This window comes from Trypanosoma conorhini (genome assembly GCF_003719485.1).
Source record: "Trypanosoma conorhini strain 025E chromosome Unknown Tco_14.4_contig_00070, whole genome shotgun sequence".
Classification (NCBI taxonomy): Eukaryota; Euglenozoa; class Kinetoplastea; order Trypanosomatida; family Trypanosomatidae; genus Trypanosoma; species Trypanosoma conorhini.
The window spans coordinates 32,356-46,965 of record NW_021704156.1 but is presented as its reverse complement, the minus strand read 5'-3'; the positions used below and the strand labels follow the sequence as shown (position 1 = coordinate 46,965).

The 14,610-nt window shown below is 61.1% G+C and overlaps 8 protein-coding genes across 8 annotated transcripts, besides 16 other annotated features; all 8 read right to left on the bottom strand.

The window, feature by feature from the left end:
• Window positions 1-490, bottom strand: Tco025E_01943 (uncharacterized protein; the record flags this gene model as incomplete). Its single annotated transcript, XM_029368879.1, has 1 exon — window positions 1-490. A coding segment is annotated over one exon (490 nt), but the record flags the coding sequence as incomplete, so codon positions are not given.
• A 265-nt stretch (window positions 491-755) lies between these two features.
• Window positions 756-790: a microsatellite.
• An 8-nt stretch (window positions 791-798) lies between these two features.
• Window positions 799-831: a microsatellite.
• A 74-nt stretch (window positions 832-905) lies between these two features.
• Window positions 906-942: a microsatellite.
• Window positions 943-1,366: 424 nt separating this feature from the next.
• Window positions 1,367-1,402: a microsatellite.
• Window positions 1,403-1,479: 77 nt separating this feature from the next.
• Window positions 1,480-1,519: a microsatellite.
• Window positions 1,520-1,645: 126 nt separating this feature from the next.
• Window positions 1,646-1,707: a microsatellite.
• On the bottom strand, window positions 1,708-2,343 carry Tco025E_01942 (uncharacterized protein; the record flags this gene model as incomplete). The annotated part of the gene is made up of 1 exon (XM_029368878.1): window positions 1,708-2,343. The coding sequence occupies one exon, from the start codon at window positions 2,341-2,343 to the stop codon at window positions 1,708-1,710; it is 636 nt and encodes a 211-aa protein (XP_029231048.1).
• A 246-nt stretch (window positions 2,344-2,589) lies between these two features.
• Window positions 2,590-2,625: a microsatellite.
• Window positions 2,626-2,789: 164 nt separating this feature from the next.
• Window positions 2,790-2,819: a microsatellite.
• A 319-nt stretch (window positions 2,820-3,138) lies between these two features.
• Window positions 3,139-3,171: a microsatellite.
• A 113-nt stretch (window positions 3,172-3,284) lies between these two features.
• Tco025E_01941 (uncharacterized protein) lies at window positions 3,285-3,899 on the bottom strand (the record flags this gene model as incomplete). Its single annotated transcript, XM_029368877.1, has 1 exon — window positions 3,285-3,899. The coding sequence occupies one exon, from the start codon at window positions 3,897-3,899 to the stop codon at window positions 3,285-3,287; it is 615 nt and encodes a 204-aa protein (XP_029231047.1).
• A 330-nt stretch (window positions 3,900-4,229) lies between these two features.
• Window positions 4,230-4,568, bottom strand: Tco025E_01940 (uncharacterized protein; the record flags this gene model as incomplete). Its single annotated transcript, XM_029368876.1, has 1 exon — window positions 4,230-4,568. One exon carries the CDS (start codon window positions 4,566-4,568, stop codon window positions 4,230-4,232), a length of 339 nt encoding a protein of 112 aa, XP_029231046.1.
• Window positions 4,569-4,714: 146 nt separating this feature from the next.
• Window positions 4,715-4,748: a microsatellite.
• A 427-nt stretch (window positions 4,749-5,175) lies between these two features.
• Window positions 5,176-5,199: a microsatellite.
• A 107-nt stretch (window positions 5,200-5,306) lies between these two features.
• Window positions 5,307-6,788, bottom strand: Tco025E_01939 (ion transport protein; the record flags this gene model as incomplete). The annotated part of the gene is made up of 1 exon (XM_029368875.1): window positions 5,307-6,788. The coding sequence occupies one exon, from the start codon at window positions 6,786-6,788 to the stop codon at window positions 5,307-5,309; it is 1,482 nt and encodes a 493-aa protein (XP_029231045.1).
• Window positions 6,789-6,819: 31 nt separating this feature from the next.
• Window positions 6,820-6,842: a microsatellite.
• Window positions 6,843-7,159: 317 nt separating this feature from the next.
• Window positions 7,160-7,185: a microsatellite.
• A 73-nt stretch (window positions 7,186-7,258) lies between these two features.
• Window positions 7,259-7,296: a microsatellite.
• Window positions 7,297-7,582: 286 nt separating this feature from the next.
• Tco025E_01938 (putative ion transport protein) lies at window positions 7,583-9,127 on the bottom strand (the record flags this gene model as incomplete). Its single annotated transcript, XM_029368874.1, has 1 exon — window positions 7,583-9,127. The coding sequence occupies one exon, from the start codon at window positions 9,125-9,127 to the stop codon at window positions 7,583-7,585; it is 1,545 nt and encodes a 514-aa protein (XP_029231044.1).
• Window positions 9,128-9,366: 239 nt separating this feature from the next.
• Window positions 9,367-9,399: a microsatellite.
• A 167-nt stretch (window positions 9,400-9,566) lies between these two features.
• Window positions 9,567-9,597: a microsatellite.
• A 137-nt stretch (window positions 9,598-9,734) lies between these two features.
• Window positions 9,735-10,727, bottom strand: Tco025E_01937 (uncharacterized protein; the record flags this gene model as incomplete). The annotated part of the gene is made up of 1 exon (XM_029368873.1): window positions 9,735-10,727. One exon carries the CDS (start codon window positions 10,725-10,727, stop codon window positions 9,735-9,737), a length of 993 nt encoding a protein of 330 aa, XP_029231043.1.
• Window positions 10,728-11,318: 591 nt separating this feature from the next.
• On the bottom strand, window positions 11,319-14,462 carry Tco025E_01936 (U3 small nucleolar RNA-associated protein 12; the record flags this gene model as incomplete). Its single annotated transcript, XM_029368872.1, has 1 exon — window positions 11,319-14,462. One exon carries the CDS (start codon window positions 14,460-14,462, stop codon window positions 11,319-11,321), a length of 3,144 nt encoding a protein of 1,047 aa, XP_029231042.1.
• Between the last annotated feature and the right edge of the window lie 148 nt (window positions 14,463-14,610).

Genomic DNA, 14,610 nt, shown 5'->3' with positions numbered 1-14,610 from the left:
ACCCATGACGATCATGTACATGCAGGTGTCCGTGCACGACAAAGATCGTCCTTCCGTTGCCCGGGACGTAGGCGCTGACGAGGACGGCCTTGCCCGGTCCCGGGTACAGCGCCAGCGTCGCGGGGAAGCCTGAACGAGTGATCATCGAGTTCACCTCCTCCGGGCCCCAGTGGTTCTGCAGCTTCGGGGTGGGGGCGTCGGGCAGCAGCGTCTGCTGCACGGTGACGCGAACCTCCAGACCGCCACTGGCGGCGAGGGAGTTGACGGTGGTGTTGGTGTCGAAGACAAACGTGCGCTTCAAAACGGCGTCAACGTCTGACACGATGGCCGCTTCCAGCGCCGCTTTCCTCTCCTCCACCACAGGGCCCCAGGCAGAGCCGTTGAACGCAATTATGTGCTCCGACGGCGTCGCCAGTGCGGGGGCGGGGAGTGTGGCGGCCAGCGCCAGCAGAGCGAGGAGCAGCGGCAGCACCATTTTCCCCTGCATCATCTTGTCGTAGGGTTTACTTTAAAGTTGTGTGGTTGCAACCTGGTCATCGTCAGGAGTAAAAAGGAAGGCGCAAGGCGCAGTTTAGCTGGCGGTGGTTAAGCAGCTGCCTAGCCGTGCACGCACGGCGGCAGATGCACCGGAGGCGCGCATAACCGACGGCCAGAAGGAGTCAAGGGGCCGACGGGGGCCCGCCGCGTGTACGTAAAACCAGAAACAGGGCCCTTGGCCACACCGACCCATCCACGCGCCCAATAGCACAGTTCAAAGAGAGAGAACGAGAAAAATGACAGGGAAAGAAAATAAACTCTTTATCATTATTATTAGTTTTTTTTGTTATTATTGCAATAGTGTTCCGAGGCGCGTGTGACGGGAATGAGGAACGTGGGCGGGCTTCGCTCCGGGGGCACATGGAACGCAAAGCGAAAGCAAAAAGAAAAAAAACAACAACAAAAACCAGAAAGTACTTCTCGTACTCCTCTTTTTACTGTGTGCGTGTGTGTATTTTTATTTTTTTCGCCGCTCTGTCTTTGTCCTTCGTCGTTGGTGTCGCAGCGGCCGCTTCGCACTAGCGGCGGTATTAGCGAAAGCGAGAAATGATATAAATATTGGGGGTGGGCTGCCGCCACAGCACGCACAGAAACTCTAACAACCCGGATGTGTCTGTATGCGTGTGCGTGTAGGCGTAGACGCGTATATATGTACAAAAGTATAAATACATACAAATTGGTGGATAAATACGTGTGTAGGTGCAAGCATGTAGGCGGATGCCTGCCTTGGAAAATGACACGCACGCACGAAGAAAAGAAAAACAAAAGGAAAGGGCCAAGAAACGCATATACCGCCACTGCGAGGGATCATGGATGCCCTCCACTGGTCTAGATATATATATATATATATTCGCATGTATATATAAAAGGAACAAACGCCGCAGCAGGAAACTCCATGCTTCCAACTTCACCGTCCGTTGCGGGACGCCCAGGAGGGTGCAAAAACAAACAAACAAACAAGGAAGAAAAGAAACAAGAAAACCTGCCCTCCACCCCTTCCGCGCGCGCACGACCCTCGCTTCCCCTTTACCCCCAAACAAACAACGGAGAAAACAATAAACAATAAACAATAAACGCTCTGGTTCCATTACAGGGAAGGAGGGAAACTAAAAAAAAAAACAACAACAGCAAGAGAGTGAAAGAAAAAAGAAAAGCGCACAGAAAAAAAAACTACTTCACCTTGGACCTATTCTGATTCATGTGGTACAACTCGTACTCATGTTCAGAGCCCCCGCAACAGCAGTGGCAGCACATCCAGAAAAGCAAAATCAACAGGCAAAACGTCATCGCAGCTATGGTGCATGTTCCCAGTACGATTAAGCGCGTGCACAAGACGTCGTACGCACTCACCCTCTCGCCGAGTTCGGGAGTTCGCACGCTGATGAGGTGTGCCTCCTCCGACGGTGTGTGGATCGCCAGCGTTTTTTTGAAGGCACACTGATTGATCATAGAATTGACTTCATCCGGCGGCCAAATGTGCAGGAGGTGGGAGCCGGAACTATTGCTCCGCGGGGCCTGCAGCACGGTGAGGCGAGCCTCGAGGTGTTTGTCGGCTTGCAGGGAGCTCACGTTGATGATGGTCACGAAGGCGTACTTGCGCAGCAGCTGGGGCCCAACGTCTTCGACGATGGCCCGCTGGACCTCCGCCCCCTTTTTCTCCAGCACGGAGCCCCACGCGGAGCCCCCAAACACGAGGATGTGCTGCGACTTGGAAACGGCCTGTGCGGCGACGGCGGGCACGGCATACGGCAGGCACAGCAGCACCAGCAGCGCCGAGGCAAGAAGGAAGCCGCCGCCGCCCCGCATCCTTCACTACTGCCGCAGAGACGCAGGGTGGGGTTGGGTTGCGTGAGCCCTACTCTCCCCGCACGGCCAACGCAACAAGTCAAGAGAAGCAAGAAAGTGAGGTGAGAAGTTGCGCCCGCGTGTGGGGGATGGAGTTGAATGAGGCGCAGCGGAGGGAGCCGCGCCCGCGAGCCACCGGCGCGGGAGCCGCGGTTCCGCCCCGTGTAGGAAAGAAGCCTCCAGCAGAAAAGAAAAAAAAAGAAACCAAAAACAAAAGAAAACAAAACAAAACAAAGCAAAACATAAAGACGTACGTTTATTTATGTGTTTATATGGATATGTATTTCTGCAAGTATATTCCCTTTTTCCTTTTGGTCCTCCTCCTTCGTTCCTTTCGTCTCTTTCGCCGCACCTCGGAAGCCTGCTGCGTGAACGCCGCAGTGGCGCGCACCACCACCACCTCCCAGAAAAAAGAAAAAAAAGAAAAAAAAGGAAAAGGGGCACACACACACACGTCCCCGTACGACCGCCTCTTCAGGCGGCAGTGAAGCAAATAGATGTTGCGTTCCGGCACGTGTTGCTTTTTATTTAGTTTGAGTTACTCTTCGAGTTCGCGTTTCCTCCCAGTGCGCCGCGGCAAGGCCGAAGGAAGGAAAGAGGGAGGGTTCAGGTGCACAGGAGCAAAGGGGCGGGGGAGGGAGCGAATAAAGAAGCGGGGAGGAAAAGCAAACACACGAACAGACGAAAACGGGATCACCGGCACGCCCTCCCCCTCCACGCAGCGCAGAAGGTGTGGGGGGCGGGGGTGGGGCGCACAAGAACAGGAATAAAAAGAAGAAGAACAAAAGAGCGTGTGCAACAAACACGGAGCAAAAACAGCAATCCCTCGCCACCCCTTCTTCCAAATAAAAAAAAAGAAGGCTATTATATATATATATAATGTTACGTACTGCATGGGCTCTCTACTCCGGATAGGGCCGCACGCTCCTTTCGGCGCTTTTGCTGCAACAGCAAAGGAAGCACATCCAGCAAAGCACAACAAACAGCACCAGCCCCATGGCAGCGACAGCGACGCAACCTAACAAGGTCAGTTCCCTGCGAAAAGCTTCTTCGGCCATGCTCTTTACGAGTTTTTCCTCGAGTTGCACGCTGATGAGGTTTGCCTCCCCCGACGGTGTGTGGATCGCCAGCGTTTTTTTGAAGGCACACTGATTGATCATAGAATTGACTTCATCCGGCGGCCAAATGTGCAGGAGCCGGGAGCCGGAACTATTGCCCCGCGCGGCCTGCAGCACGGTGAGGCGAGCCTCGAGGCGTTTGTCGGCTTGCAGGGAGCTCACGTTGATGATGGTCACGAAGGCGTACTTGCGCAGCAGCTGGGGCCCAACGTCTTCGACGATGGCCCGCTGGACCTCCGCCCCCTTTTCCTCCAGCACGGAGCCCCACGCGGAGCCCCCAAACACGAGGATGTGCTGCGACTTGGAAACGGCCTGTGCGGCGACGGCGGGCACGGCACACGGCAGGCACAGCAGCACCAGCAGCGCCGAGGCAAGAAGGAAGCCGCCGCCGCCCCGCATCCTTCACTACTGCCGCAGAGAAGCCCAGGAAAATGGTTCTTTACTTGAAGCAAACGCGGAAGAGATGCTGGGTGTGTGGGCGTCCTACCTCCACCCGCCAGCAGAAAATCGTGAATGCAAAGTCAAGTAGGGAAACAGAACCCAACAAGGTGCATAACCAATACAGTTTACCGACTTCACCCTCTCTGCATCTTTCTTCACCTTGGTTTTTTCTTCCTTCCGCATTTGCGCTGGTTCCCTTCCCCTTTTTCTTCTTCCCTCATCCTCCCGCCCCGGCGCGCTTTAGATGGGCCGGGAGGTGGTGCTCGCCGAAGCTGCAGGGCAGGCCCGTCACGCGCTCGCCGCGGCTGCCTTCGCCTTTGGCAGGCCGACCACCTCCCGCAGGACGGCCACGAGTTCGCCCTTCTTCTCGCGCAGCTGCAGCTCCGCCGCCGCCCGGTCACAGCCGAGCTCGCGCATCAGCAGGAGAACGTCCGCCTCCTGCAGCGGGATCTGCGCTAGCTCGTCCATCCGCTTCTTCTCCGCCAGCTTCTTCTGGAGCACGTCGGCGTGGAGCTTCCGCATCCGCTCCTGCACCGCCTTCTCATCGTACTTGCGCACCTCCACCGCCTTCTCCGCGCGGCTGGAGATGTCCTTCATGGACTCCTGCGCGTCGGACTGCCGCGCCATTGCACCGAACTCCTCCTCCTCCTGTTTACGCGCTCAACTATTTGCCTTATGCCTGCTCACGGCCGCTGCTTCTCCCTCTTTCTTCACACACACACACACAGAAGGGTTTCTTTGGGCTGCCTTCCTCTTCTTCTCACGTAAGTTTCAGGTAGGGAGGGAGGGAGGGAGGGAAGGAGGAGGCGATATACAGACGGGGGCAAGTTGCGGGTTGCAGGCGCATTGGGAAGGGGGGTGGGGGCAGCGGCGTGAGCGTGTCACTGCAACCAGAGAGGGAGCGAAACGTGCATGCATCTACACCGACAGCCGGAGAGGGGGAGACATGTCTGGTGCCTCGCACAAGCCGACCGAGACGTCGTAGCGCCACAACACGGGCTGGCGTGCCACGACAAGCCAATGAGGAGGAGGAAAAAGAAAAATAACAATAAAGCGGCGGCAACAAACAAAATTATGCAAATACAAAAAAAAAGAGGTAAAACCGACGAACACACAAACAAAAGGTGACATTCTTTTTTTTTTGTTCTTTTTCGTGTCCTCCGTCCTCGCTCCTCTCCACTCCGCGTTTGCCTCTTGTCGCCCCCGCAGAAAAGAAGTAAACGGAGGCAAGAGGAACAAAAACAACAACGACAAAACACTTCTTGTCTTTTTTCTTTGTGTGCTACCTGCCTCCCAGGGTCAGGCACCGCTCGCAGCGGAAGAGAAAGAAAAACGTCGCCCCCTCCTCTCACGCTCCTACTTCGACTAGACAGACACACTGGCGATGACGCCAAAGCGTCCCTGCAGGGACTCCGCGGTGGTGGCCAACGCCTCCAGCGTCGTCTCAAGCTTCGCGAGGCGCAGTTCCAGCTCTGCCAGCCCCGGCACCGCGGCGGCGAGGTGCGGCTGTGGCAGTGGCCGCTGCGGGGGAGACGACCGTGGCGTCGGCGCGGGCCGCTCCGGCTCCCTTCCATGGCCCGGCAGTTCCCTCTTCCCCGCCTGCGGGTACTCCTCCCCACGCGGGGTTGGGGTGCGCGAGTCGCGCTTCAGACGCATCTCTTGGAACAGCGGGAACGGGCGCCGCGCGCGTGGGGAGGTGACGGGCGAGGGGGTGCGCGAGGTGGACGGCGTGGCGGCGAGGCTCGACCCGAACGGCGTCTCCGACGCGAGACTCTCCTCAACGGTCCGCGTGGAGCGCAGGAAGGCGGTTTCCTGTCGCGCCAGCTCCCGCCGCATCTCACGGTAGGCGATGGCCTGCTGGGAGAGGAGAAAGGCGGCAAATTGGCGCGAGACGAAGTTGCGTCGGTCCCGCCGCGCCCTGTAGAGCCTCCAGGCGCGCTGAATGAGCCGCGCCGCCGTCGCCGGGACCCGGCCGCAGAGCTCGTTGCTGCGGAAGAGGGCGTAGAGGTTGCGCTCCGCCTGGGTGAGGGCGAGGGCCTGGCTCGCGACCCCCACCGTCCAGCAGAGGACGATGACGCCGAAGAGCGTGACGCACACCGCAAGGGCGCGGCCGGGCAGCGTCGCCGGCGCCACCTCACTGTACCCCGCAAGCGAGGCGGTGCTGACGCAGAAGTAGAAAGACTCCCCAAAGCCCACCCCCTCCGCCTTTGCGTAGGCGCAGGCGAAGACGACGACCCCGACCGCGACGGCGGCGAGCGTCGTGAGGAGGTGCTCCAGCAGTAAGGTGGTGCGAATGAAGAAGCGATAGTTCAGTCGGATGCGGGCGAGGCTTGCAATGGCGTGGGCAAACGCAGGCGCGTGGGAGACGCTCGCCCCGTACAGTAAAAACACGTAGAAGCGTAGAAAGAGGAACCCATCTAGCCCTGCAAGCCAGCCAGGGCGGCTTACGTCCTCCGGGAGGGGCGGGCACTGGACGACCCACACGAGCATCTCCAGCAGCATGCCACACGCGGAGGGCGAGTGAAACACACTCACCACCCGCTTCCTCCCACTCGCCCGGTTTGTCAGGCCGTGCAACCGCGCTTTCCCACGGTAGATGGCCACGATGGACACCTCCGCCGCCAGTGAAAAGGCGAGCATGATGGAGTGCGTGACAACCCGGCCCTCGTCAAAGAGCGAGAGGACGTAGCAGAGAACGGCCACAAAACACATCGCCCCGCGCAGCCAGCGGCGATTCGCAAGCAAGCGCTCCATGCGTGCCAACTCACTAATGCTGGCCGTCACGGGCGGAATGGGGGTGGGTGTCTGCGGCCTGATCAGCTGCTCGGCGCGGCCACGAAGCGTCATGACTGTCCGTACCCTGCGCCTTTTCCCCCCGCTCTCTCCCTCTTTCTCTCTCTCCCCCTAAAAAGCAAGCAAAGATAAATAAGCTTACTCACCGACAGTCAGGTTTGCGGCCCTCTCCACCCCCTCCCCTCCCACAATGAACGGGTCTCTGTCTGGCTGTGCGTGTGTCTTGGGCCCTGCCCGACCCAACGCCCTGCCGGGGAAGCGAAACTGCGCCCAGGCGCGGCGGCAGCAGCGCCAAAAACAACAAGAAAAAAAGTACACTGAAAGGAAGATGCACAGGCAGCCCCTCAAGCTCCCCCGTTTCGGTTCTCGCCCCCTCTTCCCACCGAGGCGCACGCACCGAAACGGGAGGAATCCGTCAAGTGTACAAAAAAGAAAAAAAAAACAAATAAAATCACTCACAGACAAAACAACGCACCTCCACCCAATCGCGAGGGGAGGGGAAGCGCGCAGACAAGAGGGTCTTGCACCACAGAAACCACGCATACACACACACACACACACAGTGAGAGAAGAAAAAAAGAAATAGACACTCCGAGGCTGCGAGCAGTGGTGGGGGGCAGGGGGAGGAAAACAAAGAAGCAAACAGACGACTTTACAACTGCACGTGCACCGGCAGGCGGAGACCCAACGACGCCAATAGCAGCACCAACCATCAAAAACAAATGTCTTTAACTCGGACGAATCACGCACGGAGGAGACAGAAACCAAGCAAAAAGCAAAAAAAATGAATCACAAGGCGCACCGACGCCTGGACCTTTCCCTTAGCTCCTGCGTGTGCGTCACAGGGTTCAATGACGTGAGTGAGCGAGGCTAGGGGGGTTGGTTGGGGCCGTCACGGTGAGGGCCTCCATCGACGCCGCGAGGCGACTGCACGTGGCCTCTAGCACCTCTACCTTCTTCAGGAGACCCAACACATCTACGTGGGCCTCCGGCGCCCCAGAAGCGCTTGCCACATCTGTCGAGCTTAAGTAGAGACCCTCCCCCGCCTGCGCGCTGCTCGCGACGGCCCGCTCCACCTCCTCACGCGTTGGCAGCCTGTCTCGGCCCTCAACGCAGTTGCGAAAAAACGCCTCCGCATCCGCCTGCTGTTGGGCCTCCTGCACCACGCGCAGCAGCTGTCGCAGCTGCTCCTCCTGCCACGGCTCCAGCACCCCAGTCGAGGGGCTCGCGCGAAAACGCTGCGTCGCGTCTGTCCAATCCTGCCGCTCACGACGCAGCCGCGAAATGTGACGTGCGAGGGCGCAGGCGTAAAAGAGCGCCTTGAGGCGTCGCCCCACTCCGGCTCGTGCCTCACTATGCAGGCGATGGAAGCGCCAGGCGGTTTGAATGACGCGTGCCGAGTCTCCCCGCACCACGCGGGAGAGCCTGTGACACCGCATCAAGACGTACATGTTGTGCTCGTTCGCGTCCTCCGTCAGGGAGCCGTGGACGACGACCACCAGGTAGGCAATGAGAAGAAAACTGACCACCCACGCCAGAGCCCCCACGAGCCTCCCGGCCGTGGTTGCCGGGGTGACGTCTCCGTAGCCGACCGTGCTGAGGGCCTGAAAGGCGTACCAGCAGCCGTCCTGCAGGGAGACCTGCTCCGCCCTGGCGAACATGCAGGACAGGGCGGCCCACGACACCACCGTCGCGAGCGAGGCAACCTTCGCCTTGCGGTACACAAGCGCCGTGCGCACCGTGAAGGCGGGGGTGAGGGGAAACGCCGTCACGGCGGTCATGGCTCTGCAGAAAAACCGGTAGACGTACGCGGCGTTGTGAATGTACACCACAACGGCGTACAGCCGGACGAAGATGAAGTAGTTTAGGAGCTCAAAGAAGGGTCGCCAGAAGAAGATCAACGGCGGGGTTTGAATACACCAGAGCAGTATCTCTAGTAGCATCTGCAGCAAAAAGGGGGATGTAAATATGTTGCGGTGGTCCTTGTAAAACACATTCGTCAGCCCCGTGTACTGGGCCTTGATGGAGTAGACGCGCAAGATAATAAGCACCGCCGCCGCCGACACGACGAGGATTGTCCATTCCACCACCGCAGTCGCGGGGAGGAGCGAGAGGACAAACACGATAATGGCTAGCAGCGCCTGGACGCCGCGCAGCCAGCGGTGGTACGCCGCGAGGAGCTCGAGGCTGGCAATCCCATTCGTCACCACCAGCGGGGCACTTTGCAGGCTGACGTCAATGTAGAGCTCGTCCCGAAGCAGGTGCTTCACGCGTGTGCCTAGCAACCGCGGCCCCAGCGTGACCGCGCGCGTTTTGCGCCGGAGGAGGTTCAGCAGCCCGCGCTTGGCGCGCCGCCGCGGCGAAGTTTGAGTCGCGTTCAGATTGAGTTCCATCCCTTCTCCCTCCAGCCTCTGCTTTTTTTTTTTCGTTTTGTTGCGTGCTTTACAACGTAACAGGGGGAGGCTTACCGCAGATTGCCTGCTTCCTATTCGTATGTATATTGTGTGCTTGCCCGTATGTGTGTATTCCGCTCTCTCGGTGTGTGCTGTGGCCCCGGTGCCCTGCTGCTGCCTTTCCGTGCCCGCAAAAAAGAACAGAAAAAAAAAGTGAAGTGCAAAATCCCACCACAAGTACAACAACAACAACAACAACAACAACAACAACACAAACACAAACAAACAGACGCTCTCAATGAAGTTTACTTCACCGGCGGAGCGGCGGCCGAGGCTGTCTACAGTGCCGCTTGAGCCCCCACAGCCCCGCACGCCACGAGGACGAAGTGACGCAGCGCCGACAACAGTAACGTTTCACCATGCGGAAAAAGCAACGCCGGTGCGTGAGTGTGTGTGCGTGTGTGTGTATGGGGAAGAGAAGAAGCACCGCCGCGTTCCAGACTTACACCCGCGCGGCCGGCCTAAACCGAGTTCGTATTAGTATCCTCTTCACGCACAGACCTCCAAGGCAGCAGACAGGGCATAGTGCAAAGCCGCCACTCCAGACTCATTTCTGCGGCAGCTGCAGCTCGGTGAGCCGGCGAATTTGCTCTTCGCAGCACTGCAGGAGCATCAGTACGCGATCGTCCCCGGAGTCCGTCTTCCCGCTTCTCGTCACGCCGCCTGGTCGCAACGTCCGCCGGGGATCTATACAGCGCTCAGCCTCCCGCCTCAGTGCCGCATTCTCGCGTCGCTGGCGCGCCAGCGCCCGCCCCAGTGCCTCAATCTGCCGGACCAGCGGATCCACAACCCGCTGCAGGAGCACCTCCTTCTGACGCCGCTCCTCTCGCAGGATGTAGGACAGCTGGTCCACAATGAAAAGAAGCCGCTGCCGGTCGTCCTCCGCGTAGGCCTGCGCAAAGGAGAACGATGGGGCACAGCGGCCGCTACCGCTGCCGAGCACCGCCTCCCTGCCGCCCGCGCTGTCGCCGACGCCGATCCCTTGCAGCCGCGCTGAGCCATCGGTGACGTCGACGAGGAGGTGGGCATCGGGGTCTGCAGGGTGGCAGGCGCGAGGCGCGGTCTCCGTCTCCGCCACGCAACGTCCATCAATACGCCGCCGTACATCATGGGCTGAGACTTCCTGCCGCAGAGGACTGGCGGAGCCGTTCAACGCGCTTGAGCCGGGCGAAGAGGACGCACGACGGGCTCCTCCTGCCGCTGCGCCGCCTACAGCCGTGGCGGCATACGAGGCATTCTCGGCTTCCTCCTCAGGCGCAGTGCCGCTTTCCCACGCCCCCCGCAGACCCTGACGTCGCTGTCGTTGTCGCCGTCGTCGCTCGGCGCGCTGGTGAAGCTCGCGCGCCTGCTCCCGCAGACCGTGCTGGCGGAACAACTCCGTCTCCAGCCCGGCGAACCGCCGCTCCAGCTCCCTGACGCTGATGCCGTCTGAAGTTTCACTCGCGTGCTCCTCGCCACTGCCGCCGTCAGCGCCACCCTCGTTTCCTGCCCTGGCGATGAGCCGCTGCAGTTGCAGCAGTGAGTCCGCAACGCCGGCCATCACGCACAGACACGCAAGGTGCGCCTACGCCCAATGGATTCGTCTTGCTAAGTTGGGTGTGCAAGTGCGCGTGCCCGTCCCTATTTGTAGCATGCGGTGACAACTACTTTCCCACAGTGCCCGTACCTTTGAGAGAGAAAAAAAGAAGAAGATAGAAAAAGGTGTGGAACCTCGGCTTCGGTGACCGGGACACCCACCGAATCCCACAGCCGCCTCCCTCCTGCAGATTCACCTCCCCCCCCCCCCGGGGGGCAGCGTTGCTACTTTTTTTATATTCATGCGTCTCAGTACTTAAAAGGCGGCGGCGGAGCGGCGAAGGGCCAATTTTCACAACCTCCTGCTTTCTTGTGTCTTTTTTTTGTTTTGCTTCTTCTTTCCTCGCTGCCCTTTCCCCGACTCCTTTTTTTTTTTAAACGATCCTTTCCGGACGCAGCTCCGGCGGTGCTTTTTATTTCCTCGCCGCCCCTGCTCCTCCGCCTTGGGCCTGCAGCAGCTACCGGGGCAACATGCAGACAAACGCACGCACCCTCCCCCTCCTCTTCTGCTCGCTTACGCTCAGACAGGAACCGTCTCACGCTGCCGCCACGGTTGTCACTCCTTCTTTTTGCCACCGTCGCCCGCAAGGGCGCGGCTGTGGTACTTCTTCTTGTGGCCCTGGATCTTGCTCAGGTCAAAGAAGCGGGTCTTGTCCTTCTCCTCAATGGTGTGCCGCACGAACTGCAGGCCGGCGATGTCGTAGTCCATGCGTCCCACGGCGCGGTCGAGCCCCTCTGCAATCATGCAACGCAGCGCGGCAAGCCGGCGGGCGCCGTGCGCCTCCGAGATCTCACCGGCTATGGCGGCACGGGAGGTGTTGCCGACGGCCGCGACACCCGGCGGCGCCGCAACGAGGGCCAGAACGATCTTCGCTGCAATCTCGTAGTTCAGCACCGCCCGCTCCCGCAGCATCCCCTCCAGGTAGGTGAGCAAGGCGTCAACATGCGTGCTTGTGAGCGAGGAGAGCGCGTGTCGCATTTCGCTTGGGCGGACGCTCTCAATGGTGGACCAGAGGTACTCCCAGACTGTCTTGTTTGCCAGCAGCGGGTGCGGCGGGGTGAGGTCCTCCGCGTTTTCGCGGCGCTGCAGTTCCACGCTGACAAGGTCGAGCGCCTCCATAAGCTTCTCGGCGGCGGCGGCGGTGGCCGTTGTCAGCTGCCCCGCCACGGCCACCTCCGGGTTCTGCTGCTCCAGCGTCTGCATCGCCAGGCGCTTTGCGGCCTCCTCGTCCATGGCCTCCTGTGCCATGCGCTCCTCCTCCTCGGCGGGGAAGACAATGTCCTGCGTGCGCAGGAAGCACCGAATGCACTTGTCCATCCCGGCGGTGGCGAGGCAGGTGCCGTTTGCGGTCGCCGCCACCGCCCAGACCCCGCGCTGGTGCTGCCGGAACATCTGGATCATCGTCCAGTTGTCCCCATCCCAGTGCTTCACGGAGCCGTCGAGGGAGACGGTCAGCAGCTGGTGCGTGTCGCGCAGGAACGCCACCTGGGTCACGTAGTCGTCGTGGGCGTGAATCGCGCGGTGGCAGTCGCCAAAGTCGGTGCCCCAGAAGCGCAAAGACTTGTCCATGCCCACCGAAGCCACAAGGGTGCCGTCGGAGGAAAAGTCCACCGCCGTCGGTGGGAGCTTGTGCCCAAAGAGCGAGAGATACGGCTTCATGGTGTCTGCAAAGAAGAGCTGAATGTTTGTGTTCTGCAGACCCACGGCGACAAAACGGTTATCCGGGCTCATGGCGACAAACAGGGGGGACTCCGTCAGCTCTATTTCCATCGACTGCAGCAGCTGCGGCGCGGCGTTGCTGTTAACCTTAGTATCGTTATTCGCAGGCCGCTTCTTCTGCGCCTCGGCGGAGTCCTTGAGCAGCGCAAGCGTCCAGACAATGAGGCGCCGGTCAGCTCCGACGGAGACAAAGCCGCTGCTGTCGGGTCGCTGCGCCACGTGTCGCACGCCGCCCACGTGCACCTCCGCCTCAGCGAAGACGACGTTCGACGCCGGGAGGTCCACGAGGAGGACGGAGCCGTCCTGCAGCCCAACGCAGCAGAGACTTGCCGAGATGGCGGCCATCGCCGCTGCCGCCTCCACGGCGACGTGCCCGGTGCACGTGAGCGCCCCTTCGGCGTCGGCGTGGTGGACGTTCGCCTCCTTCGCGTCGTAAAAGTCGTGCGCCGCCGCCGCCCCGACGTCGCCGTGCTGCGGCTTGAGCGCGACGTTCCACATCATCACCTTCTCGGCGCTCAGCGAGAGGAGCGCGGTGTCGTCCTCGACAAAGGCCAGCTGCCGGATGTCGGACTGGTGCCCGCGCTGCTCCATCGTCTGGCGGGGCTTGAGGTCCTGCAGCGTCCACGTCGCCGCCCCCGCCAGCTCGCTGGTGGCCAGCGCGGTGGTGTACGTGCAGACGTTGTTGTTGTTGAACGTCACGGCGATGTGCAGACGATCGGCGTCCCGTCCGCCGCTGGGGCCGCTACTGGCGGGCGGGACAAAACACGCCCCGCGCACCTTTTTCTCCATAAAGAAGGTGCGCAGGAGGACCACCTCCTCCGCCGCGGAGGCCGCGTTGGCGCCGCCTGCCTGCGGGTTCTCCGCCTCGTGCGCGTCCGCGTCGTCCTCTTGCGCCGCGTCGTGCCCCGCCGCCCGCCGCTTACGCTTGCGGGAGATTTTCCTCCGCACCTCCTCCCGCGTAAGCACGCGGAAGACCTCCACCGTCTTGCTCGTGCACGCCAAAAGGAAGGCCCCGTCGTGCGAGAAGGACAAGGACGTCACGGGCTTCTGCAGTTTGCGCTGGATGCCGCCGTGCTCCACCACCGTCGCCGTCGCCGTCGCCGCCGCCGCCGCTGCGTCTGCGCCGTGCGACTCGTCCGCCGTCAGCAGCGCCTCCGTGTTGAACACCTTCAGCTGGCTCTCCCGCAGCCCGCAGTAGAGGCGCCGCCCCGCGCTGTCCATCCGCAGCGAGGCGACCTGCGCGTCGGAGGCGACGAGCGTCTGCACGCACTGCCGGAGGGCGATGTCCCACACCTTCACAAGCCCGTCGGCGGCGCCCGTCACCACCAGCCGGTCCTCCTCCTTCTGAGGGACGAACTCGACGCCGACGACGCCGCCGCGGTGGCCGCGCAGGCGGAAGGACGCCTCCTGCGTCACGAGGTCCCAGACGGTGAGGTCGGTGTCTTGGCCGCCGCTGCACGCGTACGCGCGCCGGGGGCCGACGGCGAGGGCGAGGACGGCGGTGTCCACCTTGTGCCCCAGCGCGTAGAAGCGGCAGAGCGGCAGGCCGTAGTTGTTCGTCGGCCCGCAGGCAAAGACGGCGACGTGGCCGTTGTGGTAGCCCACGAGCAGCAGCCACCCATCCCGCTCCAGGAAACTTTGCCCCGCCGCCGAGGCCTCCAGCGGCACCACGCGAAGGGCGGTGACCTCCAGCGGCATCTTTGCCTCGGCCGGGATCAGCGCGTGCTGCAGCGCCCCGCTCCGCACAGAGTAGACCCGCACGGCCTCGAGGCTGGCAACAAACACGACGGCCCCCGCCACGGCGGCGCGCTGCCAGCCCCGCCCGCCTCGACTACTGCCGCCGTGGCGGGGGCCGGGCTGCGTCGCGGCGTCGGCGTACGAGGACGGCGCAACGACGCTGCAGAGCGTCAGTGACGCGTTACTTGCCACCGCCCCTCCCTGCGGGCCGACGACGTACCGCAGGTATGTCTTCCCCACCATCCTTTCACTTCTAGTATATATGTATATATACGTGTGTGCGTGTGCGTGTGTGGTTGGGAGAAGTGAAGGACGCAATTGAAGCGAAAAAAGAAAAAGAAAAGAAAGAGAGAAACGAGCGTCAACTCGAAGCAGCGCGCCGAACCCGCAT